The 25,879-nt window shown below is 50.5% G+C and overlaps 2 protein-coding genes across 2 annotated transcripts; one reads left to right on the top strand and one right to left on the bottom strand.

Annotated features, from left to right (window-relative positions):
• The first annotated feature begins 10,657 nt into the window (after nt 1–10,657).
• On the top strand, nt 10,658–15,124 carry TESK1 (testis associated actin remodelling kinase 1). Its single transcript, XM_058523462.1, has 10 exons — nt 10,658–11,048; nt 11,161–11,282; nt 11,413–11,461; nt 11,975–12,121; nt 12,435–12,517; nt 12,688–12,778; nt 13,028–13,111; nt 13,263–13,352; nt 13,492–13,606; nt 13,945–15,124. Exons 1-10 carry the CDS (start codon nt 10,830–10,832, stop codon nt 14,829–14,831), a joined length of 1,887 nt encoding a protein of 628 aa, XP_058379445.1. The 5' UTR covers nt 10,658–10,829; the 3' UTR covers nt 14,832–15,124.
• Nucleotides 15,125–15,671: 547 nt separating this feature from the next.
• On the bottom strand, nt 15,672–22,158 carry CD72 (CD72 molecule). The gene is made up of 9 exons (XM_058523463.1): nt 22,066–22,158; nt 21,845–21,949; nt 21,275–21,350; nt 20,915–21,021; nt 20,721–20,810; nt 20,050–20,385; nt 17,302–17,450; nt 16,548–16,663; nt 15,672–15,849 (listed from the first exon to the last, which is right to left on the bottom strand). The coding sequence occupies exons 1-9, from the start codon at nt 22,145–22,147 to the stop codon at nt 15,696–15,698; spliced, it is 1,215 nt and encodes a 404-aa protein (XP_058379446.1). The 5' UTR covers nt 22,148–22,158; the 3' UTR covers nt 15,672–15,695.
• Nucleotides 22,159–25,879: the final 3,721 nt, after the last annotated feature.

Here is a 25,879-nt window from a genome sequence, read left to right on the forward strand (position 1 = left end):
CTCCAGCAAGAAGACATATCACTTTTAAATATATATGCACCCAACATAGGAGCACCAATGTACATAAAGCAACTATTAACAAACCTAAAAGGAGACATTAACAACAATACAATAATAGTAGGGGATCTTAATACCCCACTTACATCAATGGATAGATCATCCAGACAAAAAGTCAATAAAGAAATAGTCGGCTTAAATGAAAAAGTGGACGAGATGGACCTAATAGACATATACAGAGCACTCCATCCAAAAACAGCTGACTACACATTCTTCTCAAGTGCGCATGGAACATTCTCAAGGATAGACCATAAGTTGGGAAACAAAGCAAGCCTCAATAAATTTAAGAAGATTGAAATCATAACAAGCATCTTTTCAGACCCTAATGCTATGAAACTGGAAATCAACCACGAAAAAAAAACAGGGAAAGTGACAAAAATGTGGAGATTAAACAACATGCTACTGAACAACCAATGGATCATTGATGAAATTAAAGGAGAAATCAAAAACTATCTGGAAACAAACGAAAATGAAAATATGCCATACCAAACCATATGGGATGCAGCAAAAGCAGTCTTGAGAAGGAAACTCATAGCGATACAAGCCCACCTTAACAAACAAGAAAAAGCCCAAATAAGCAATCTCAAATTACACCTAACAGAACTAGAAAAAGAAGAACAAACAAAGCCCAAAGTCAGCAGAAGGAGAGAAATAATAAAAATCAGAGCAGAAATAAATAAAATTGAGACCAAAAAAACAGTAGAAAGGATTAATGAAACAAAGAGTTGGTTCTTTCAGAAGATAAACAAAATCGACAAACCCTTAGCCAGGCTCACTAAGAAAAGAAGAGAAAAGGCTCAAATAAATAAAATTAGAAATGAAAGAGGAGAAATTACAACGGATACCACGGAAATACAGAGGATTATAAGAGAACACTATGAGAAATTATATGCCAACAAATTGGACAATCTAGAAGAAACGGATAAATTCTTAAGACTCATACAACCTCCCAAAACTGAACCAAGAAGAAATGGAGAATCTGAATAGACCAATCATAAGTAAAGAGATTGAAATAGTAATCAAAAACTTCCCAAAAAATAAAAGTCCAGGACCAGATGGCTTCTCCAGTGAATTTTACCAAACATTCAAAGAAGATTTAATACCCATCCTTCTCAAACTATTCCAAAAAATAGAGGAAGATGGAATACTTCCTAAATCATTCTACGAGGCCAACATCACCCTGATACCAAAGCCAGACAAAGACACTACAAAGCAGGAAAATTACAGGCCAATATCGCTGATGAACATAGATGCAAAAATCCTCAACAAAGTATTGGCAAACTGAATACAGCAATATATTAAAAAGATCATACACCATGATCAAGTGGGATTTATACCAGGGACACAGGGATGGTTCAGCATCCTCAAATCAATCAACGTGATACACGACATCAACAAAACAAAGAAAAAAAAACACATGGTCATCTCAATAGACGCAGAGAAGGCATTTGACAAGATACAACATCCATTTATGATAAAAACTCGCAACAAAATGGGAATAGAAGGAAAGTACCTCAACGTAATAAAGGCTATTTATGATAAACCCAAAGCCAACATCATACTCAATGGGGAAAGACTGAAAGCCATTCCTCTAAGAACAGGAACGAGGCAGGGCTGCCCACTCTCACCACTCCTATTCAACATAGTACTGGAGGTTTTGGCCAGAGCAATTAGGCAAGAAAAAGGAATAAAAGGAATCCAAATAGGTAACGAAGAAGTGAAACTCTCACTATTTGCAGATGACATGATACTATATATAGAAAACCCTAAAGAATCCATTGGAAAACTATTAGAAATAATCAACAACTACAGCAAAGTCGCAGGGTACAAAATCAATCTACAAAAATCAATTGCATTTCTGTATGCTAATAACGAACTAACAGAAAGAGAGCTCAAAAAGATAATACCATTTTGTCTTGACATGAGTGCAGCCATGTTTGGCCGCTCCATTGACCTACAGCCACCAGCACAAAAAGAAATACAAAGCTGCTTTCTGTGTGGTGGGAACTGGCCCTTCTCTCACGGAGGGAGTTGCAAGTTGTAACATTTAAAGGCTCTTGGAGCGTCGTAGCACGGGATGGACTGGCCATCTGTGCCGGGCTGGGACGATAACCAAAGAGAACAATGCACGTACACAACTACTGGGCTGGGACGTTAGCCAGGGGGCTCAGTGCACGTACGCCACTGATAACCATTTTGTGCATGGGAACACTAAATGCTTGCTCTGCAAACTCTGTAATTGCTTACTCTGAAAATTACTCATGGTATAAAAACTGCTGGAAACTGAGACCCGGTGAGAGTTCCACCTGTGGAAGGGACGCCTTGCCCAGGACGTGTGATCCTTGCCCAGCCGCGTCGATTGACAGAGCTCTCCCGGCAGTGGGGCGTGGATGTTGTGAGTAACTGATTTGATGTGAAGCAATTGATTTGATATGAAGTAATTGATTTGATGTGTTCTCTTTTTGGTCAACCTGGTGTTTCTCTTTCCGGTTGATTTGTGTCATTTCTCTTCAGCCGATGTGGGTGTTTTCCCTTTCCAGTCGGGCTGATGTTTTTTCCCTCTTAATATTTGACCTATTTGGATCTGTTTGCAGACTGTCACCTTTACTATCCTCTATATACCTCTATATAATAAAATATACCTTCGGTCCATGTGTTTGGAGTGGAAAGTGTCTTTTACGTCTCCGATCGAATCCCCGAACCTCTCACAACACATTTACAACTGCATCAAAAAGAATAAACCATCTAGGAATAAATCTTACCAAGGAGGTGAAAGACCTATACAATGAAAACTACAAGACATTATTGAAAGAAATCCATGATGACATAAAGAAATGGAAAGACATCCCATGCACATGGATTGGAAGAATAAACATAGTTAAAATGTCTATATTACCTAAAGCAATCTACAGATTCAATGCAATCCCAATTAGAATCCCAATGACATTCTTCACGGAAATAGAAAAAAGAATACTAAAATTCATATGGGGCAACAAAAGAAAGACCCCAAATAGCTAAAGCAATCCCAAGAAAAAAGAACAAAGCAGGAGGCATCACAATCCCTGACTTCAAAACATACTACAAAGCAATAGTAATCAAAACAGCATGGTACTGGTACAAAAACAGACACACAGATCAATGGAACAGAATTGAAAGCCCAGAAATAAAACCACACATATACGGACAGCTAATTTTCGACAAAGGAGCTAAGAACATACAATGGAGAAAGGAAAGTCTCTTCAATAAACGGTGTTGGGAAAACTGGACAGCCACATGCAAAAGAATGAAAGTGGACCATGTGCTATCGCCATTCACAAAAATTAACTCCAAATGGATCAAAGACCTGAAGGTGAGACCTGAAACTATAAAACTCATAGAAGAAAATATAGGCAACACACTATTTGACATTGGTTTTAAAGGAATCTTTTCGGATGACATGCCTACCCAGACTAGGGAAACTAAAGAACAAATAAACAAGTGGGACTTTATCACATTAAAGAGCTTTTATAAGACAAATGAAACCAGAATCAAGATGAACAAACAACCAACCAGCTGGGAGAGAATATTTGCAAAACATACATCTGACAAGGGGTTGATCTCCATAATATATAAAGAACTCACACAATTGAACAACAAAAAAACAAACAACCCGATCAAAAAATGGGCAGAGGAAATGAACAGACACTTCTCCAAGGAAGATATACAGATGGCCAATAGGCACATGAAAAGATGCTCAACATCACTAATCATCAGGGAAATGCAAATCAAAACAACACTAAGATACCACCTCATGCCCGTTAGAATGGCTATAATCACCAAGACAAAAAACAACAAATGTTGGAGAGGATGTGGAGAAACAGGAACCCTCATACACAGCTGGTGGGAATGCAAATTGGTGCAGCCTCTATGGAAAACGGTATGGAGATTCCTCAAAGAATTAAAAATAGAGATGCTCTATGATCCAGCCATCCCACTACTGGGAATCTATCCAACGCACCTGAAATCAACAATCCAAAGAGGCTTATGCACCCCTATGTTCATTGCAGCATTATTCACCATACCCAAGAAGTGGAAGCAACCTAAGTGTCCCTCGATTGACGACTGGATTAAGAAATTGTGGTATATATATACAATGGAATACTACTCAGCCATAAAAAAAGACAAAATCGTCCCATTTGCAACAACATGGATGGGTCTGAAGCGTATTATGTTAAGTGAAATAAGCCAGAAAGAGAAAGACAAACACTGTATGATCTCACTCATATGTGGAATATAAACCAACACATGGACAGAGAAAACTGGACTGTGGTTACCTGGGCAGTGGGGGTGGGGGGTGGGCACAAGGGGTGAAGGGAGTCATATATGGGGTGATGGACAAACAAAAATGTACAACCCAAAATTTCACAATGTTAGAAACCATTAAAACATCAATAAATAAATAAATAAATAAATAAATAAATAAACAGCATGGTACTGGTACAAAAACAGACACACAGATCAATGGAACAGAATTGAAAGCCCAGAAATAAAACCACACATATACGGACAGCTAATTTTCGACAAAGGAGGTAAGAACATACAATGGAGAAAGGAAAGTCTCTTCAATAAACGGTGTTGGGAAAACTGGACAGCCACACGCAAAAGAATGAAAGTGCACCATCTGCTATCGCCATTCACAAAATTTAACTCAAAATGGATCAAAGACCTGAAGGTGAGACCTGAAACTATAAAACTCATAGAAGAAAATATAGACAACACACTATTTGACATTGGTCATAAAGGAATCTTTTCAGATGACATGCCTACCCAGACTAGGGAAACTAAAGAAAAAATAAACAAGTGGGACTTTATCAGATTAAAGAGCTTCTACAAGACAAACGAAACCAGAATCAAGATGAACAGACAACCAACCAGCTGGGAGAGAATATTTGCAAAACATACATCTGACAAGGGGTTGATCTCCATAATATATAAAGAACTCACACAACTGAACAACAATAAAACAAACAACCCGATCAAAAAATGTGCAGAGGAAATGAACAGACACTTCTCCAAAGAAGATATACAGATGGCCAATAGGCACATGAAAAGATGTTCAACATCACTAATCATCAGGGAAATGCAAATAAAAACAACACTAAGACATCACCTCACGCCTGTTAGAATGGCGATAATCACCAAGACAAAAAACAACAAATGTTGGAGAGGATGTGGAGAAACAGGAACCCTCATACACAGCTGGCAGGAATGCAAACTGGTGCAGCCTCTATGGAAAATGGTATGGAGATTCCTCAAAGAATTAAAAATAGAGATGCCCTATGATCCAGCCATCCTACTACTGGGAATCTATCCAACGCACCTGAAATCAATAATCCAAAGATGCTTATGCACCCCTATGTTCATTGCAGCATTATTCACTATAGCCAAGAAGTGGAAGCAACCTAAGTGTCCCTCGACTGACGACTGGATCAAGAAGATGTGGTATGTATATACAATGGAATACTACTCAGCCATAAAAAAAGACAAAATCATCCCATTTGCAACAACATGGATGGGCCTGGAGGGTATTATGTTAAGTGAAGTAAGCCAGAAAGAGAAAGACAAACACTGTATGATCTCACTCATATGTGGAATATAAACCAACACATGGACAGAGAAAACTGTCTTGTGGTTACCAGGAGCAATGCGGGTGGGGGGAGGGCACAAGGGGTGAAGGGAGACATATATATGGTGATGGACAAACAAAAATGTATAACCCAAAATTTCACAATGTTAAAAACTATTAAAACATCAATAAAAATAAATAAATTTAAAAAATTGTGCTAATAAAAATTATATTATATCCTATCCTATCATATCATACCATACAATACCATACCACATTAGAGAGAGAGAGAGCAAACACAACAAAATTTTAACAACTGTTAAATCAAGGTGAGGGTATACAGGTGTTCACTGTGCATTCCTTCAACTTTTCTGCATGTTTGAAATTTTTTATAATAAAGAGATGCTGGAGCGGACTGTTTTGAGAATAGGTAATAGACTATATTCATTTAACTGCTCTTCCTAAGATCAAATAACCCTATATCCCTAGCACCCAGATTGTGGTATCTAAATACCATTTCCAACTAAAAGAGACCATGAATCACTGGAAAAAATAGCTGATACCCACTCTAGTCTAGGAATGGACAAAATGAGCCTGGAACATTTTATCATATCAAATAGCAAGAAACCTTAAAAGTTGTGTCAAAGGGACTCAGGAGCTAACTTGAATAAGTTCCCACAGGCCAAAGTAAGACAAGTTAAATGTCAAAACTGATAGTAACTGGCAACAATTGAGACACATCATATATGTGTTAAAATCTGAGTTCATAATGGTACTAAAACTCACTGGTCAACTTTGGAGGATGGTAGGGAACCAACTCATTACTTTGAAAGCCAGTAAAATAAAAGTGAAAAAAGCAAGCATTTTTCTTGCCTTTCCTACATAAAATGTACCCTCTCTGGGTAACAAATAGTTAATGTGGACAAGTTTCTCTTTGTAGAAGTATTCTACCTAATAAACAAAGAAGGAATGATAGAATGAGAATATTATTTTTCCAACTGCTATATTAATGAATCTAGACCAGTGGTTCTCAATCAGGGACAATTTTGACCCCTCACAGGTACAATTGGCAATGTCTAGAGACATTCTGGTTGTCACACTGGAAGGAGTCGTTATTGATATCCAGTGGGTAGAGACAAGGGACGCTGCTAAACATCCAACAATTCACAGGACAGCCCCTACAATAAAGAATTATCTGGTGCAAAATGCCAATAGTGCCCAGTGTTTTGAAAAACTCTAGTCCAAACAATGATCATCATCAGTTACTAACATCACAAAAAGATCACCACTCTATACCTCCTGATAGAAGTATTAGAACCACCTATGAACCAGTTGTGCCAAAATAATCAAATCTAAATCTGATTAAGTCTCTAACCAATTTACAGGAAACACAGGAGATGAGGACCATGCTAAATTACACCAGAAGCAGCTCAGCAAAATTCAGACTTTGAGAAACTCTACAGGACACATGACCTGGTTTCTTCCAAAAAAAATAGTAAAGGATAAAAGATGGAGCATGGTCTTAAAGATTTAAAAACGTTTAAGAGATATATCAGCTGCAAAGTATGGATCTTATTTAGATTTAAGTCAAATAAACAATTTTTTAAAACTAAACATTTACGGACAGGCCCCGTGGCTTAGCGGTTAAGCGCATGTGCTCCGCTGCTGGCGGCCTGGGTTCGGATCCCGGGCGCACACTGACGCACCGCTTCTCTGGCCACGCTGAGGCCGTGTCCCACATAAAGCAACTAGAAGGATGTGCAGCTATGACATACAACTATCTACTGGGGCTTTGGGGGAAAAAATAAATAAATAAAATTTAAAAATAATAATAATAAAAATTAAAAATAAACATTTATAAGACAATGGGGAAAATGTAAACAACTGGATACTTGGTGATACAAAAGAATTCTTCTTTAATGGTACTGTGATTTTGTTTTAAAAAAGAATCCTCATCTTTTAGAGATAACATACTAAAATATTTATTGATGAAATGATATAATGTCAGAAATATGCATCAAATCACAGTGCAGGGAGAGAGCAGATGAAACAAGATTGGCCATGAACTGATCACTGGAGAATCACTGGCACAGAAGGTACTTTCATCTTGGCAGGGTCACTTATGGCAACAATACAACTGAGGCATGAGTAAGTGATTTTGCACAATGAGTCTCCAACAAAATGGTCTTACTCACCCAAAGTAAATAAGGGTTTATTGTTCTGTCGTTTTTTTTTTTTTCATGTTTGACATTTTCCATCATAAAAAATTTGAAAAACAGCAGCGAAAGGATCTTCTAATAGCCTAACTCAGTGAACACTTAAAACTTATCTTAGCAGACCCCTCTGCACTATTTAACGCTGATCATTATTCCACTTTTCCTAGACTCTCCATTCCTAGGATTCCATAGCACCAGACTCTCTAGATTCTCTTCCTATCTTTCAGCTTGTTTCTTCTCAGTCTCCTTCATGGACATCTTTTCATCCACCTACCCTTTAACGTTGGTGTTTCCCAGGATTCCATTGTTGGCCTATTGCTCCCCCTATACGCCATACGCGGGATGATGGCATCCACCTTCATAGTTTCCTTTACCATCACCCTTTGCTTATGGCAATCATCTATCTTTTCCCACCCAAACTTTCCTCCTTCTGGATTCTTTACCTCAGTTGATATCACCCAGTCAACTAAAAACTTAAAAATTATCCTAGCCGATGCTCTTTCTCTCCACGGGGCTGTCTGACTTTGGATACTAATCAATTAGCAAGTTTTCCCACGCTAGTTGAACGCTTCCTCCTCGCCTTCCCTATTATCCCTATTCTAGTTCAGTCCCTCATCCTCTCCCCACTGAAGCACTGTCAGAGCCTCTCTCCTCCACAGTCTCCCTGCCTCCATACAACCACCGCAGCGATCTTTCTAAAACAGGAACCCGGCTCCTCTGCTTAGAGTTACCATCACCAACTAGTACAGCAATTCTCAAAGTTGGGTCAGATACGTGTCGATTAAATTACCTATTATGATATTACTTAAACAACATGAGGCATAAACTCCCAGCGTTTATATCAAGTTTATATAAAACTGTAGAAAGCGAATTCACAAATCAAATAGCTGTAGATGTTAACATTAACTTAACGTGACGAGCCAGCTTGTTTTGCTGAGACCCAGCTGCCTCCGGAAGGACGGCCGGGGCGCCACGGCGCGGGCGCGGGTTGTTCCGAGCCCGGCCCGTCGCCCCGGCTCCGGAAGAACTGTGCCTCTCCGGCCTCTGTCTCCCAACTGGCGCGAAGCCCTCCCTCGTCCGGCGCACCGAGGCAGCCCGCGGCCTTTCCCGGCCCCACAGCATCGTTTATAACTGAAGGCGCCTTTCTTCTGGTCTCGTTAGCCCCTGACAGTTAAGTCGCACTTGGCTCCACCTCTCACAAACGTGGGACAGGAATGGTAGAAGGCGTCACCCGCACGGATGCGGACTGCGCTGGTGTGAATCTTCTTTTTAGCTCACCACAGAAACAGAAATACAGCGCTTTAAAAGTGCTGAAGAGAACTCGGCCTCGCTGCCTCCACCTCTGTCGCAGCCTATCTCGCTCCCGAGGCCCGCAGCCTCCACTGCCGCCGCCCTCCGTCCGGCCGCTAGGTGGCACGCCGCTCAGCAACGCCCACAGCCGCTCTCCCCGGAGCCGCCCGCCAGCACACAGCCACGTCCCCCACCCCTGGCGATGACTGGCTATTTCGCCGACGACTGGGGGAGGGCCCAGCGGAGAACCGGAAGCCTCGGGTACGGTGAGTGCGCAGGGTCCCGCGGCAGCGCTTGCGCTTTCGGGGCCGCGCGCCGACTTCAAGAGGCCGCCTGCAGCTCCTCCTCCGGCCTGAGGAGGCAGACCGGATTCCTACGTGAAGGAGGGCGGAACCTGCTGAGAGGGTCACACTGATAACGGCTGGGCCACACTGAGGGGAGGAGTCACGTTGAGGGGAGGGGTCACAATGACAGAAGGAGTCACTCCCACACGAGGGGTCTCACTGCGTAGGAGAAACACACGGAGGAGGGGTGTAGAACTCAGGGTTCTGGCACACACTGACGGTGGCAGTGTCTTACTGGGGAAAGGCCCCTCTCAGGGGAGGGGTCTCCGAGGGGAAGGGCTCCTGGAGGGGCGGGGTCTTGCCGAGGGTAGGATCTCGCGGAAGGAGGGGCTTCCCTGCAGGAGGAGGCTTCTCTTTGGAGAGAGGGGGTCGTTTGGAAGAAAGAGCGAGAGGAAGGTCCAGGCGGGCGGTCACTGGGCGGAGGCACTGGAATGCGACCTTTATTCGAGGGAAGCGGGATGGAGTGAGGAGGAGTCGGGGCCACGCCGGGGCTGGGCCGGCCAAGGGCTCACCGCAGCCCCGGGGCGTCACGGCCGCCCGCGAACGTGGAAGGTGTCGGGGGTCCAGAGGTTTCAGGAGTAGGGCGGAGACCGGGAATGGGCCGGCGGGGCCGGGGCGGCGGGCAGGTTGCTGGGCGGCCGCCGACTGTGGCTGGGCCTGCGGGGCTACTGTTCTGCCCCGCTGGTCGGTGGAGCGGAGACAGCGGGCGGCTCCCTGAGCCCGGCCCTCAGCCGACAGCGTCCTGAGGACGGCCAGAGACATCCGAGCTGCGCGTACGCACAAGCAGCCCACCGTTCCAGTCAGTTATTCCGCTCGAGCCTGAACTTACTTGACCCCGACGCCCCAGCCCCGCTCGCGTCGCGGCCACCGGTCGCGGGGTGCGCACCTGGGGGGCGTGGCGCTGCCCCGAGGCCCGGCTCGAAGGAGTTAAGCGGAGGCCCGGCCCAGCCCCGCCCCCAGCAGGCCGCGGAGCCTGAGCCCCAGCGGCGAAGCGCAGAGCCGCCGCCCGCCCGCCCGCCTCCGCCTGCGGGAGCCAGCCCGCCTGCCCGCCGCCGCCCGGAGCGCCACCGCCGCCGCCCGGCCCAGGCCAGGCCCAGGCCCAGGCCGTGCGCAGAGAGGAGCGGCGCGGCGTCCGCCGGGCCCAGCGAGCCGGCGCGGCGGGGGCGGGCCCAGGACCTCCGGCGGACCTTCCATTCTCCGGGGCGGGAGCGGAGTCCCGGCGCCCGATCGGGCTGGGCCCGCGCCCATGGCTAGTGGGGCCTGCCCGGGCCCCGGGGACCCTGCCATGTGAGGCAGGCCCGGGCTGGGGGCCCGGCCATGGCCGGGGAAGGCCCCCCACTGCGGGGCCCTGGGCCCGGGCCGGGAGAGGCGCCGGGGGAGGGGCCCCCGGGGCCGGGGGGCGCGGGCGGAGGCCCGGGCCGGGGCCGCCCCTCCTCCTACCGGGCCCTCCGCAGCGCCGTGTCCAGCTTGGCGCGCGTGGACGATTTCCACTGCGCCGAGAAGATCGGGGCCGGCTTCTTCTCTGAGGTCTACAAGGTAGGACCGGCAGAGAGGGCAGAGGGGCGGGACCGAGCCTTAGACGGGAGGCTGGAACTGAGGCCGGACTGGGGCGACCCGCCTGGGACTCGCCGGCCTCTGCCGCCCCCAGGTTCGGCACCGACAGTCCGGGCAAGTCATGGTGCTGAAAATGAACAGGCTCCCCAGTAACCGGGGAAACACGCTACGGGAGGTGCAGCTGATGAACCGGCTTCGGCACCCCAACATCCTAAGGTGAGCGGGCCCCAGCCGCTTGCTGGGAAGCTTGCTGGGGGAAGGGGAAAGATCCCGCCGGAAAAGTGGGAACTGTGGAGGGACTGGGGCTCTCACAGCCTGCCCTCCTATCTTCCCCATCCTCTTCCAGGTTCATGGGGGTCTGTGTGCACCAGGGGCAGCTGCACGCTCTTACAGAGGTGAGGATGTGCCAGGAAGCCCCCCCCCCAAACAAGGGGAGAGAGAGTCAGCAGCCCAGTGCATCTGCAGAGGAATAATGAGAAGCAGCAGGACCTTCTCCCGGGGAGGCTTCCCTGAACTTCCCTTTGGGCAAACCACAAATAAAAGGCCTCAGCTGGTCCCATCCTCTGTGTTCTCTAGAGCAGTGCTGTCCAATAGAACTTTCTGCAGTGATGAAAATGTTCTATATACCTGTGGTAGCCACTAGCCACATGTGGCTAAGGAGCCCTGGAAATGTGGCTAGTGTGACTGAGAAACTGAATGCTTAATTTTATTTAAAATTAATAATTTAAATAGTTGCACATTTATTGGACAGGACAGCCCTAGAATATGAATGGGGGATCCTAGAGCATTGGACTCACTCTTCTCACCTTTGCAATCCTCCTGAGTGTCCCCTGGCTTATAAGTGAGAGACGGAAACTACAGACTGAAACCTTGACATTCATTCCCCTTCTCCTCCCCCTATGCCACAGTATATGAATGGGGGAACCCTAGAACAGCTGCTCAGCTCCCCCGAACCCCTATCCTGGCCTGTCAGGCTCCGCCTGGCTCTGGACATCGCCCGTGGCCTGCGGTACCTGCATGCCAAAGGGGTATTCCACCGAGACCTCACATCCAAGGTAGGCTGGCCAGGTGGGTGGAGGCATGAAAGGGGACTTGAGACTATTAGGTTGTAACTAGCCCATGGATGTAGGATGTTGGAGTAGCAAGGCATTGGAGAATGGGGGTCTGGGGTGAAGGGGAGTGCCCTGAGGAAGTGAGTACCATGCTGTGTTTGGAGCGATGGATGATGTTGCAAATTGGGGTGCATGGGAGGACTGGGAGATAGAAAGGGTTGGGGTGACTCGGGAGTGACAGGGCTTTGCAGTGTGTATTAGGAGATCAGGGAGCAGAACGTGATGGATGTGTGGGGATGCTATATGTGTATGTCAGAACTGTCTGATCCGACGGGACGACCGAGGCTTCACAGCTGTTGTGGGTGACTTCGGCCTGGCTGAAAAGATTCCTGTGTATAGGTGAGGTGAATGCCCCTGTCCCCCCAAACCTCCCAGGAAGCCCCTATCTAAGTGAAGCCCCCAGGGACACTTCCCTTGGAGTGGGGAGGGGGCTGACCTCATGCCCTTTTGTTTCCGGGGGGGGGGGTCTGAGTGGGATGTTTCTGACCACTCTGCCCCTGCTCCTACAGGGAAGGGGCAAGGAAGGAGCCATTGGCTGTAGTGGGTTCTCCGTACTGGATGGCTCCAGAGGTGTTGCGGGGTGAGCTGTATGATGAGAAGGTAAGACATCGACCCTTCAGACCCCCAAGGCCTTCCAGAGACCCTTGAAATACTTACAAGGCCCCATCCCAAGTTCCTCAACAACCCTACCAGATATTCACGAGACCCTCAAGATCCCCCTTGCCCCTCAAGGCACCCCTCCAACACATGAAAACTGTCAAGCCTCCCCTCTGAATTCTGACATATTCTGACAAAATTCTGACATGAAAACTGTCAATTTCTCCCCCTGACATTTACTCTTACCCCCAGGCCGATGTCTTCGCTTTTGGGATCGTCCTCTGTGAGCTCATTGCGCGAGTACCAGCGGATCCTGATTACCTACCGCGTACTGAGGTGAATGATGTCTCCGGGTTTGAAAGGAGGAACTCCAGACTGGGCAGCTCGTAACCAAGGAGGGCTCCCTGGAGGTTCAGGTCCTGATTAGGGGGCAGAAGGAGAACCCAAGGAAAGCTGACTTGGAGGCCCCTCCTCTCTGTCCCCGCAGGACTTTGGCCTGGATGTGCCTGCTTTCCGGACCCTTGTAGGGGATGACTGCCCACTGCCTTTCCTGCTCCTGGCCATCCACTGCTGCAGTGTAAGAGCTCCCTCTCCCTCACTGCCCTCCGCCCCCATCCATCAGCTGACAAGGCTGTCCTGTCCCAGCTGATGGGAGGAAAACTCAGGGACCCTCTTTGGGAGCACTGAGTGAAGCTGCCCCTGTCTCTACCTATCAGATGGAACCTAGCACTCGTGCTCCCTTCACCGAAATCACCCAGCACCTGGAGTGGATCCTGGAGCAGCTGCCTGAGCCAGCACCCCTCCCCAGGGCTCCCCTGACACACAGTCAGGGTAAGTGAGCATGACCTGACCCAGCTGAAGTCCTTTTGCCTCTTTCCTCCTCAGAACTCAGGGAATCATCTGGGGGAGACTAAGCATATTTATTAGTTGAGAAGGCTGGGGGTGGGGGTGGGTGAAAGAAGACCGTTTCCTAATTCTAGAGCCTGAGGGAGAGGAAGAAGGAAAGAAGAGGTAAAAAGGGGCTGGAGGTGACATCTCCCCTTTCCAGAGCACCCTTTGGGACTCCCTTTTCTAAGCTCTAGTCCCCCCAGCCTCCTGGTGAATAATGAGGCCCTCAAGGAGCTATGATCAGTGCCGAGAACAGTGATCACAGACTTTTCTGTCTGTAGGCTCTGTTCCAAGAGGGGGTCCCTCTGCCACGCTTCCCAGGCCAGACCCCCGGCTCTCCCGAAGCCGGTCCGACCTCTTCCTGCCCCCATCACCAGAATCACCCCCCAACTGGGCAGACAGTCTGACTCGAGTCAACCCCTTCTCACTACGGGAAGACCTCAGGGGTGGCAAGATCAAGCTCCTGGACACACCCAGCAAGCCAGTCGCCCCCCTGCCCCTTGTGCCACCATCACCACTGCCCTCCACCCAGCTGCCCCTGGTGACCACTCCAGAGACCCTGGTCCAGCCTGGGACACCAGCCCGCCGCTGCCGCTCGCTGCCATCATCCCCTGAGCTCCCCCGACGTATGGAGACAGCACTGCCAGGTCCTGGCCCTCCCGCTGTGGGCACCTCGGCCGAAGAAAGAATGGAGTGTGAGGGCAGTAGCCCTGAGCCAGAACCCCCAGGACCAGCTCCCAAGCTGCCCCTGGCCGTGGCCACAGACAACTTCATCAGCACTTGTTCCTCGGCCTCCCAGCCCTGGTCCCCTAGATCAGGACCTCCCCTTAACAACAACCCCCCAGCTGTGGTGGTGAACTCCCCACAAGCCTGGGCTGGGGAGTCCTGGAACCGGGCCCAGCATAGCCTGCCCCGGGCGGCAGCCCTGGAGCGGACAGAACCCTCACCGCCCCCTTCAGCTCCCCGGGAGTCTGACGAGGGGCTGCCCTGCCCTGGCTGCTGCCTTGGCCCCTTCAGTTTTGGCTTCTTGTCCATGTGCCCCCGCCCCACACCAGCTGTTGCCCGCTACCGCAATCTGAACTGTGAGGCGGGCAGTCTCCTCTGCCACCGTGGGCACCATGCCAAGCCACCCACACCCAGCCTGCAGCTGCCTGGGGCACGCTCTTAGCAGTGGGGCCTATCGTCTCAGGCCTCCAACTTTGGCCTTCGGGACGCCCTGTGAGGACAGAGCACAGATGCTGGACAGTGCCAGCCCCAGATGGGCTGACCCACCCTTCTCCCTGTACAGGAGAACCTCAGCATGGACTTGAGAGACAGAACATTTCCTATTCAACCCCTGGGCTTGCTCTCCCGTGGGAATCACTGAACCAGACACAGCATTGCTGATACACGAGACTAACACGTGCAAATTATTTAAAAATATTTCAATAAAACTGCCTGGCTGGCTCCGGGCTGCCCCTATCCGCTCAGCCGGTGCGCCCTCCTCACACTCCCCCCATTCCACTATGGGAGGTTCTTGGGGAGGCCAAAGTCTCTTCTAGAGGCTTCTTCACCCTTTTCCCAGGAGCAGTTCAGTTTGTGGGACAGGATTTCAAGCAGGCGGCAGGCTGTCTAGAAGTGTTGGGCATGGATCAGCCCATGGCCGGGCACTGGCCAGGCAGAGTGAGGGAGCACTGGAGGGAGATGATCTCAGGACCTGCAGGCTGCAGGTTAGGATGAGGGGCACAGGCTCTTGTTGGCATGAGTATCTGGAGAGTAAAGCATCGGTGAGCTCCACAGTCGACTGTCACTAAGAACTCTCATCCAGCTCACCCCATCTGCCCAGCTCCCTGGACAGCCACATCTCCGGCCTCCCTCAGTTCCATGTCTTCCCCGCCCAACCCCCCCTTACAGCAGACCAAGCCCGCGGAGGCTGTGGACATGATTGTCACTCCCAGGAACAAGTTTTCCCCCTGACCCCTGGACCCCTGCTCTGAGTCCCTCCTTCCCCCAGACTCCCAGGCCTCAGTCCCACCACTCACACTTACCCAGCTCAGTGCAAAGAGTGGTCCCCATCTGGATACCTGAAAGCTTCCATCTCACAGATGCAGGGAAGAGAGGATGAACACTTCTCCTGCTGCAACTTTGGCCAACTACTTTGTAGCTTGGCACATTTGGGGCTTTCAGTATAATACCTATAATCAAACCTGAAACAGTGGTGCAGTAGAACTGGGATAAGCTTTGCTTCCTCCTATCCTATCCTCTCTTCTGTCCCTTGCCCTGTATAGCACCTGACCCTGCCTGCCTAAGGCGACGCTAGGGCGTGGTTCACAGCGGAAGTCTGGACTCCAACCCAAAGAGGCTTTAGGACCAAGGGAGGGAAAAGCCTCCCAAGGTCTTAAAGATGGAAACTCCAGTTAGGGAACATAGGAGGTGACTACCTTATTTCAGCGTCCCTGGGGCTGATCCTCAAAGTAACCCCCCTACTCCCTTAATTACTTCCCTGGGGCAGCTGTAGTGCCCCAAGGGGCCCCGACTGAGAAAGTACCACCTCAGTGTGGGCAGCCTTGTCAAGGGACAGGAAATTAGAACTCCAGGGTTCTCCATCAGCTGTGAAGCCCTAGCTAAACCCTCAGCTTCTCCCTCCGAGAGAAAGATGACATAGGTCCCAACCTAGTAATTAAAAAAAAAGGCATGTGCCAAGGACTGCTAGGTGCTGGGGATAGAATACAGAATAGGACTGCCATAAAGAGTTATTAATCAAATGGAGGAAATGGACAAATCGGCAATTACAATATTTATTGTGAAAGAGTTTTGGGAGCAGGACCTGCAGGGAAATCTCATTACTATGTCTTTATGAAGGGATTATGGAGTTGGAAATGCCCAAAAGTCTTAACAAACTTACCCAGAGATTCTTGTGCCATCAATCCACTGCCAGTACTTGTTAAAGCTGAGGCCAATCCAATATGAATCAAGCTGACCAACTTGTGCCAACAGCTTGTTTAAGCTGCTGGGATAACCCTGAGGGGAGATTCAGAGAGTCCAGAGGTTTGGGGAGAGTGATGAGAAACATGGGAATGGGGGCGGGGGTGCGGGGAGGAGGGGACCTCGGCTGATGGAAGAAAATGAACACTCTAGGGAGGCCTATGCGCTTTGACAAGAGGACTGTGTCCAACTTCGGTGCATGGCATCAGCTCATGGGTGACCTACCCCTGCATCCTTCAAGTGCCACCGTCCAGATGCGGGCTCACCCTTCAGTTCACCCCCAGCTGGGTAAGAATTTCCACGAGCCTTTGAAGGGCAGTCATTCTGTGGGCTGTTCTGGTCACAAGGAACCAGTCCCTACAATCCAGCCAACTAGGTATGGGACCGCTAGGCCTGAGAGCCCATGAGAGTCAAAGAACCTGTTAAGCAGCCCAGAAAGCTGACCAGAAAGCTGAGAAACAGATTAAAGAAAAGATGGTTCAGAAGTTTCAACTCTCATGCCAGCTCTAATCAGCTAGTAGGGGCCGCCTGGAGCACTGGGTTGAGAAGCTGCATGGAAAAGGAATGCAGGCCACAGCATGCAAGCCGTGTGTGCACTGCCATTCCTGACTTGATGACATATGTCCCTTTACCTAACAGTACCCACTACAGTCTGTGAACAAGAGTATGCTTACGAAATAAGGATGAGACACATCACTGAATGTGGCCAGGTCAGAGGACAGAGATTTACAGTGTTTTCGGCTCTCCTCCCAACTTCTCTGAGTAACTGAGACGTAAAAGCAACTCCTCTCGTTCAATACCCATCCCATGGGACAGCAGGTGTCTAAAAATCAGAAAGAGTGTGACAGCACAGCCAGACCCAGGCGGGAGATCTCAACACCTGGGGTGAAAGTGACCTGTCAGCAATCTGGTTGCTAATGGTGTTCCCCTGGGTCTAATCTCAGCACCTTCACTGACTTCTAGTCCTTGATCTTGGCAATCTTGCTTTCTTTTACCTCCCCTGAAAATACCATACCTGTGTACACTTAGTAAAAGCCTTTCACATTCAGCAACTTTACTCCTTAACAACCTGGGAGGTTTATTGTAATAGAGCTGGTGGTACTATCCCCAATTTCTGAACGACTGCAGTCCACCCCCCTCCATTTTGGCTATCCTCACCTTGGTGCCCCCAAAAGTGTTCAGTAGGCCTCCCATTCATCTGATTAGCTCTCAAAAGCATTCCCCACTGCATATTCAAAACTCTCCCACACTCCTCGGGCTGCAGCTGCCTCCCTCCCTCTCCGCTCTTCCACAGTGGACAACCTTGGTACCTGTTTTGCTGAAACTGTCAGACACTTGATGGGAACTTGCTCCATTTCCCTCCCCTGACCTCAAAATTTGTCTCTTCTCTGTTCTTCTTTTCCTGAATATCCATAGGAATCAACATCCCTCTTTTTTATCCCACACCCCAGTCTGTGCTCCTGATCCTACCCTACCTCTCTCTATTGCTTGACTCTACCTCCATCACTCAAAAATCACTTCTTCTCCACGAGCTCTCTCTCTTCTGTCTACATTTTCTCATGTCCCCATCTAGCTACCCCTTGAGTTACTGTCCCACGGCAACTTAAAGGAGTAAAAAGAAGTCGGTGTAGCCAAATGGCAGAGGGCGAGGGGATAAGCGGCATGCTGAAAGGTAGGCAGGGGCCTTGGAAGCCATGTTAAGGATTTTTTATTTTTATATTACAAGCAAAAGAAAGTCAATGTAGAGTTCACATAGAGGAATTTTGTTCACTGGCTATATATATCCCAAGAGCCTGGCATAGTGCGGGACATACAGTATGTATTCCACAACTTTTGTTGTAATTAAGTAACTGGAATGACATGATCTTAACTGAGAGGATGTGATCAGGTTTTTGTTTTTAAAGGATTACCTTGGCTGCAATATGAAGAGTGGATTTGGTGGGGAAGTGTTTAGGAAAAACATTCAGCAAGCTGTTGAAGCTATTCTTGTAAGAGATGGGGCTGGGCAAAAACACAAATGGATATATAGACTTGGTGGTGGAAAATGGAGGGAATTCTGTGATGGAGCAGGGCATCTGCTGATAGTGAGAGGGAAGGCAGTGGGTAAGGAGTTATTAAGGAGAACAAGCTGACCCCTGCTGCAGAGTTGCCAGGCAGCACTGAGGCCCCAGCTGAGGTTGAGACTAGAGGTTCAGTGGCACCAAGCAGAATGATTGCATAATTTCTCATACTTGGGTGCAGGCATGGGCAAGGTGGGCAGTCAAGTTCACCCAGAGTTGACATACTGCAGTCAGGTACACAGAAGGACAATGGAACAAGGAGTGAGTGGTTGAAGTGATGGGCCCCAAAATCCAAGATGGGCATAGAGAAAAGTGAGGACGGACAGCTAGTGGAAAGGGAGGAAAAGGGAGTCAGCGGGCGGGAGGCCTCAGTGTGGTTGAAGCAGAAGTGTGGAGAAGCGTGGAGGGGTGGGCAGTTGTGGTCAGAGTGGAGGTCTGAAACCTGCCTTTCAGCAGAAGAGCAGTTTGGGATACTGAGGTCTAGGGTGCAGCTGAGGGGACATGTAGCAGCACTGGCAAGGAACTGAGGGTCATAGAGAATAGGAAGGTTAAAGAAATGAGGGCTGGGGGTGTCCGCACATGATCTCGCTGTCTAAGCCTTGGGGGAGTATCCAGATGGCCCCTGAGCTAGACAGAGCCTAACCTCAAACATAGATAACCAGTTCATGAACACACCAGTCCCCTTGGGCCTGGCACCCTGCCTCGAACCTCAGCCTGCTTTGGCACAGCCTCTCCCCTTTTATGTGTCCCCTCCCTCATCCCCACATACCGGCTTGACTCCTGCTCTTAAAATGGATGAACACTCCACCCCAATTCCCTACCCCGCGAAACCCCCACCCACCTCACTGTGAGTGCCACCCACACTCAAGAGCTTCAGCTGCCTTGCCCTACCACCAGACTGCACCTTGTCAATCAGTAGTTCTCTATCTTTTGGGGAATCTCAGATGTAGTGAGAATTAATTAAAGCTATAGACACTTTCTTTAGAAATATGGGCAAACAACCAATTTCACATCCAAATTCAGGGAGTTTCCAGATCCTTGACACTGATGTCAAGCCAGATGAGACCTGAGTTTGCTGCTTTGGACAGTATGATTTGCATTGCTGGCTGCTACCCTCCTCTCCACCTCAGGATCCGCCTTAAAGCTGGGCGAGTCCCCCTAACTCCAGTATGCAGCTAGATCCTTCTCCCTGTTGGTCAAGGCTGCACAGCTCATGTCAGCCACCACTCTGGTTCACTACTCCTTTCCTGAACAAGTCAGTGGCTCCCTGATAGACAGACAGACCGCTGCCCCAAGTGTCTCCTCACTTCAATCCATCCCTCACAGCAGACCCTCCCATTTCTCCTCTCCCAGAGCAGATACCTGATGAGGGGCATGTGAAGAAGGGCCTCAGTGTGTCCTGCATGCTGCTCAGCCTCTGTTCCAGGTTCCTCCTCTCCTCCTCCTCCCTTTGCAAGTCCTCTTTTGTCTTCTCCCTGTCGGACTGGCAGGCCTGCAACTGCTCTTTGGTAGCCAGGCCAACTTTCTGTTCCACTTGCAGTGCTTCCTGAGTCTGGGCCAGCTCCCTACGGGACCCCTGCAGAGCTGCTTCCCTCTGCCCCAACTGGGTCATCTTTTGGGTGAGCTGCTGTCTCAGGCTGCTGTTAGTGGCTTCCAGAACCCTGTTCATCTGCTGGAGCTGCTGAGACACCTGCAGATCTGTTTGGCCATAAAGAGAGATTTGGAGGGTGTCTTCTTCAGCCGCACCCTGGTGCCGGGAGACTTCAGTGCCAGTCCTTTTTCTGCTTCCTGCAACTTTCTGCATAACAGGCTGAAATATAGGATCTGACCACCTACAGCTTAAGGAGGTACTGGATTAGGTAAGGACAATTTAGGAAGATGGCCTTCTAAAACAGACCTGGCTGGAAACCAGATGGAAAGCTAAGGATGTGGTGGTAGTGCCCCTGGGCCTTGCTGAGGAAGAGCAGCCGTTGGGGAGAGCAGAGGAGAAAGTCGTTAGGGGTAAGTGGGAAGTGGGGGTCAGCCATACTCACAGCGCACTCCCAGGCAGATGGAGGCCACCCCCAGCAGCAAGCAGGTGAGGAGCGCGCCGAGCACGAGGTACTGCCTGAAGGCTGCACGGCCTTAGGGAGACAGTGGGATGAGGCCGGTGAGCCCCAGGAACCAGTTTACAGACTGGGGGATGGGTGGGTGGGGAGATTCATGGGAAAGAGCATCCCTCGACGACCTGGGGCAGGCATGGCTGTTTGTGTCGGGAGTGAGTTTCCGCAGGTAGCGGAAGAAGGTGTTCCAGAATAAAGGTTGACGATTGTTACCGGTAAGGAGTGAGGGGCACTACCCGGTAGGAGTGGAACTGTCTCAGACCGAGACAGGGGAGTGGGTATGTGAATGGGACCATCGTAAGGGGGGCGGGGGGGGGGGGTCTGGGGCGACACGTCGGAAAGATCTATACGAGGACGAGTGAAGGAGTTGGGGAATGGTCCGGGGCCTCCCCGGCTCACCACCGACCAGAGCCGCCCCCGAGGACCCCGCAGCGCCGGCCGGGACCCGCCCGGGGGCGCGCGTGCGCTGGGCGGGGGCGCCGCACTCAGCGCGGAGGAGGCGCCTGGCCGCCGACGACGTCACGGAGCTCCGCGCGGCGGGCGGCGGCTGCGACTGGAGCCCTGCGGACCGGCGGCTCCAGCTGGATGAGGGAGGCCCGGAAATGTCCCTTCCCCCACCCCGGGCTCCGCTGCGCCGGGGCCCCCAGCACTCCCGGGATCTCCCGTGTCCCTCCCGGGTCTACCTGCTCTTTCCCCGGGGACCCCCTCTTCTCCCTCCCGGGTCTCCCTTTATCCTTTCCTCAGGGGCCCTCATCTGCCGGTCCCAGACCCCCTCCCCAACCCTGCCTTCCCTCTCCGTAGACTCCCCATCCCCGCTGGGACTCCCCTCCCCCAGGGCTGTCCCGATCCCACAGCGGAGCCCTGATCTTCCCCTGGGATCTCCCCTGCCGCAGGGAGCTTCATTCTCCCCCTGGCTCCCTTTATCCAGTGCTCACGCTTTTCTTTCTTAAGAACCCTCTCCTTTCCCCAAGGATCTTGTCCTCCCAAGAATGCGGACTGTGGCCTCCCAGCTCAAGACACAGCCCCCGACGAACACATACCTGGGCTCTCCATACCTGCTTTGTCCCCTAGTCCAGCAGGAGCCGAGCTCGAGCCCCCTGGAACTGGGGGCACCTGTACGTTCTCATAGGTGAGTTCCCCGTCCTCGTCAGCCTCTGGATCTGGAGATGAGAGAAAAGGGAGCAAGGTGGGAGTCGGAATGGGGTCTATAGAGTGGGGATGGGTTATGAAGGAGGTTGGGGATGCAGAGTCAAGGAGAGGGCTCATGCACCCTTACCCTGTCCTACTCGGCTGGCGATGCCCTTCTTCAGGGGAGCCTTCACAAACCGCAGGTCTGCATAGGTGATGGCCTCAGCCATGGTCCTGAGCTTCTCTGCCCCCACCTGTCTCCCCAGTCTCCCAATGGCCCAAAGCCTCCCTTGCCACGCTCCCCTCTGTCCCTTCACACTCGTAGGTTCTGGGTTCACTCTGTGACCACCCAGCTTAGTGCTCTGCCCTGTGACTTCCAGTCACAAAAGAGGAAGATGTGAGCAAGTCTCAGACAGATGGGTTTAGTGAAGCGGATTGCATCCTTGAGTCCTGGTCAGAGGAGCAGGGGAGGGCAAACTGAGGTCCAGAGCATGTGGTAGGGGTGGGGGTGTCACAGGACCACTACTCAGGCCTGTCCCTGTGTCCTGCCTGTGCTCCCCATCATGCATCCCAGACCCACTTGGGCGGTGCTGGGCTTCATGCCCATCCTTCTGCTCATCTACCCTGATCTGCCCCACACTTCTCTCCTGGCTGCAGCGTCCACAGGCGTATCTATGCGTAGTCAGAGCTCTTTTGTGCTCAACTGACCCTAGAGGATCTCCCCAATGATTGCTCCAGGGTGGGGCCCCACCCTTCTCATCAAATTGGGGAGATTCTAGTGTGGAGCCCTAGTTCCTCATCATCCTGGGGTTCCTAGCAGGTATGGGTTCCCATAGAGGGGTCCCTAAATTGGTGAGGCGCATCACCCTATCGGTTTGGGGGCTTTCAGAGTGGACTCAGCTCCTCTCCTGCTGTAGTCCCACAGAGCTGCTGCAGATCCCACACACAGGGAGGTTCTCTGTCTGAAGCCCTTCCTGGGAGTGTGGTAGCCCTTTAGAGGATGCAGAGGGTCTGGGACCAAACTGTTTCTCCTCTGTAAACACCCCAGATCCCCTCTTCACAGCCTTGCCCTGGCCCCCTCCACCCTTGTTGCCAGAGTGATCACACCTGTGGCCAATCAGCCCCTTCCTCATCCCATCTTGCCCCCTGCCAGACTCATAGTGTCCCCTGTGTCCCAGTATCTGAGCTGGATCCAGCAAGCTGAGTCCAGGAGCCAGGGGCTCTGGGATAGGCCTGGGCTGTCCTGAGGAGGAGGGACCACCCCAGCTTGTGGAAGAGCCTGCTGTACTGACCGCTCATGAACTCTTGTGGGGAGTCAGAGGGCAGGCGAGCAAAGGAGAATGAGGAAGGGCTGCAGCTTCTCAGAGGGGAGCAAAGAGACAAAGCAGCAGGGTGCTGAGCATACTCTGTACCAGCTGAGGGTTTGATATTTTCTTGGTTTGGTTGTGATTCCTCTCTTACTTCCCTAGTAAGGTTCTTCTTTTAAAAAGTCCCAACATTGTCCCATTACACCCAGCCCCGAGGAAAAAGGAGCATTTATGGGGGAAGACTAGGGGCTGAGGGGCTCATTGGTGGTGAGGGCCTGGCTGATGGAGGAGGGGGACACAGTGGGGAGGAGGGGGCAGCTGAGCAGTGGTTCAGAGTTGCTCCCTAACGTTCTTTTACCAGGGTGTGACCCCAAAAAGGCCTTCTTCTGGGGGTGAGAAGAGGCTAGGACAAGACAAGATATGAAAGTGGGAAAAAACCCACCCCCAATGGGTGACATCCGCCCCCTCAGAAACTCCCCTCTGCAGCTGTGGGGAGGGAAAGCAAGGGGAAAGAGGTCCTCACCGCACGCTAACCGCTAACAGCTCATAGTGTATGGTTAGTGGTGTGTGGAGGAGCACTGTGGTGGGCCCGTGGGGTGGTCTAGAGCTCTGCCAGACAGCACCACCCATCCCACTCCAGAGAAAGTGCCCACTGAGGCAGAAGAGTATGTTTGTCCCCCGAGGAAGGAGCCAAAGGGAGAGGCAGGTGTGTGCATGTGTGTGAGTGTGCATGCATGCACATGCATCCCTGGGTCCTTGTGGTCTGTTGGGGTGTCTGTGTGAGGTGAGCGTCTATGTTAGGGCCTGTGTGGAGGGTTAAGCACGAAGGATTCTGTGGACTGAAAGATGCCTGTGATAGATGTTATTTTTATCCATGGCAAGGAATGACGGGCCATTTTCAGAAAAGTCTTAAAAGGTCATGGGGACGGATTCTACAAATATTTCCTTTCTAAGGCTCACTGCTTCCTAAGATATCCCTGCAGCTGTTAACCGTCCCCGCTTGATTAAAGTTTCCAACTACCCAGGCCCCTCCCCCAGGCACCCTGTCAGGGCCTCCCCCAGATAACAGGCAGTGGTATGAGTTGGTGACTCCCTGGGGGCCTCAGGGGCCCGTGAGAACGAGTGGGAGCGTGTATAGCAGCTGCTGGCAGGGTGGGTGGGGGCAGTCAGGGTACCTGTATCTGTGGTGAACGGGGTGGGGGGGCAGCATGTGTGTAAATCAACTGCAGGAAACTTGTAAGAATTCTGTAAACTGTAGCTAATGTCCCAGTTTTCAGAACCAGCACACAAGTGAACATGGCCTGGATGCCAGGTAAAGTGCCAAAACCAAGCTTCCAGTATGCGTTCAAAAAGAGTCCATGGGCTGGGGAGGGAGCTGGGACATGCTGAGCTGCACACCCACGATCCGTGGACGTCCTACACAGGCGGCTGCGTGTCTCTGCTCTAGCTCTTTTGGTGATGATTACGTATCTCCTTGTGACATTCTGCATTCTCTTCTGTGGCCTTCTCTTGTGAATACAGTGTGAGAGTGGGATCCTTCTCTATCCCCGTGTGTGTCACATGGGGTCTTTGTGATATAGACATTCACATTACCTTTCAAACCTGGACATCAGAAAGGACACCTGTAACTCCGAGCTGCACCTCACCCGCCCGGATGTCAGGACACCTGGAGGGTTTTCAGGAACTGAGGGGCCAGAGCCGTACATTTTGGCATTTCGAGGCCCATAATACCCTCTGAGATCCTAGAGGACAAACCCCAAAGCCCATTCCTCGCCCTCCCCTGACCTCACTGCTGCTTACTAGAGGGAGTGGTTGTTAAGGTGGACAGGAGGAGGGAGCCTGGCTCTGAGGGCAGCTGGGAAGAACGGGCCCTGTGGACAGGGGCTCATCTGTGTGAACTTTGGTGAAGTCCAGCCAACATCAAGAAGCCCAGGAAGTCTCCAGAGACTCCGCAAGTCAGGTTATATCTGTCTTCATTATTCTAATGCACTGGCTCTGGGAGGCCCTAATCTGCAGACAGGCTGTTGTAGGCAAAGCAATGGCCTCCCCAAATGTTCACACTCAAATCCCCAGAACCTGTAAATATGTTACTTTACCTGACAAAAAATTTAAATGTGATTAAGTTAAGGACCTTTAGATGGGGAGATCATCCTGTTCTATCCCTGTAGGCCACTCTAATCATGTGAGTCTTTGAAAGGGAGAAGCTCTCAGAGCCATGGGAAGAAAGAGATTCGACAGTGGAAGAAGGGGCAGAGAGATGCAGCATGAGATGGACTTCACCCAGTTGCTGGCTTCAAAGGTGGAGAAAGGAACCATGAGCCAAGGAATGCAGGCAGCCTCTGGAAGCTAGAAAAGGCGAGGAAACGGATTCTCCCCTAGAGCTTCCAGAAAGGAACCAGCCCTGCCGACACCTCAACTTTAGTCCAGCGAGACCTGTGTCAAACTTCTGACCAACAGACACGTAAGATAAGAAATTTGTATTTTTTAAGCCACTAAGTTTGTGGCAGTTTGTTACAGCAGCAATAGAAAAGTTTCCTGAACTGTGAAGGAAGCATGATGCAAAGAACATGGTATTATAGATAAAGAAGCCAGCCCTGCCACGGTGTGTGGCTTTGGGCAAGTCACGATTTCCTGTCTGTAAAACATGGGATTGTC

Source organism: Diceros bicornis, chromosome 28 (assembly GCF_020826845.1).
Source record: "Diceros bicornis minor isolate mBicDic1 chromosome 28, mDicBic1.mat.cur, whole genome shotgun sequence".
Classification (NCBI taxonomy): domain Eukaryota; kingdom Metazoa; phylum Chordata; class Mammalia; order Perissodactyla; family Rhinocerotidae; genus Diceros; species Diceros bicornis.

Excerpts from the sequence above, each read along its gene's own strand:
- CD72 (XM_058523463.1), bottom strand. The coding sequence starts at position 22,147 with ATGGCTGAGGCCATCACCTATGCAGACCTGCGGTTTGTGAAGGCTCCC. Across the intron at positions 21,351-21,844 it reads TGGACTAGGGGACAAAGCAG|GGCTCCAGTCGCAGCCGCCG; the intron begins GTATGGAGAGCC and ends GCCGGTCCGCAG. Across the intron at positions 15,850-16,547 it reads GATGGCACAAGAATCTCTGG|GTTTGATTATAGGTATTATA; the intron begins GTAAGTTTGTTA and ends CCACTGTTTCAG.
- TESK1 (XM_058523462.1), top strand. The coding sequence starts at position 10,830 with ATGGCCGGGGAAGGCCCCCCACTGCGGGGCCCTGGGCCCGGGCCGGGA. Across the intron at positions 12,779-13,027 it reads GTGAGCTGTATGATGAGAAG|GCCGATGTCTTCGCTTTTGG; the intron begins GTAAGACATCGA and ends TCTTACCCCCAG. Across the intron at positions 13,112-13,262 it reads ATTACCTACCGCGTACTGAG|GACTTTGGCCTGGATGTGCC; the intron begins GTGAATGATGTC and ends CTGTCCCCGCAG.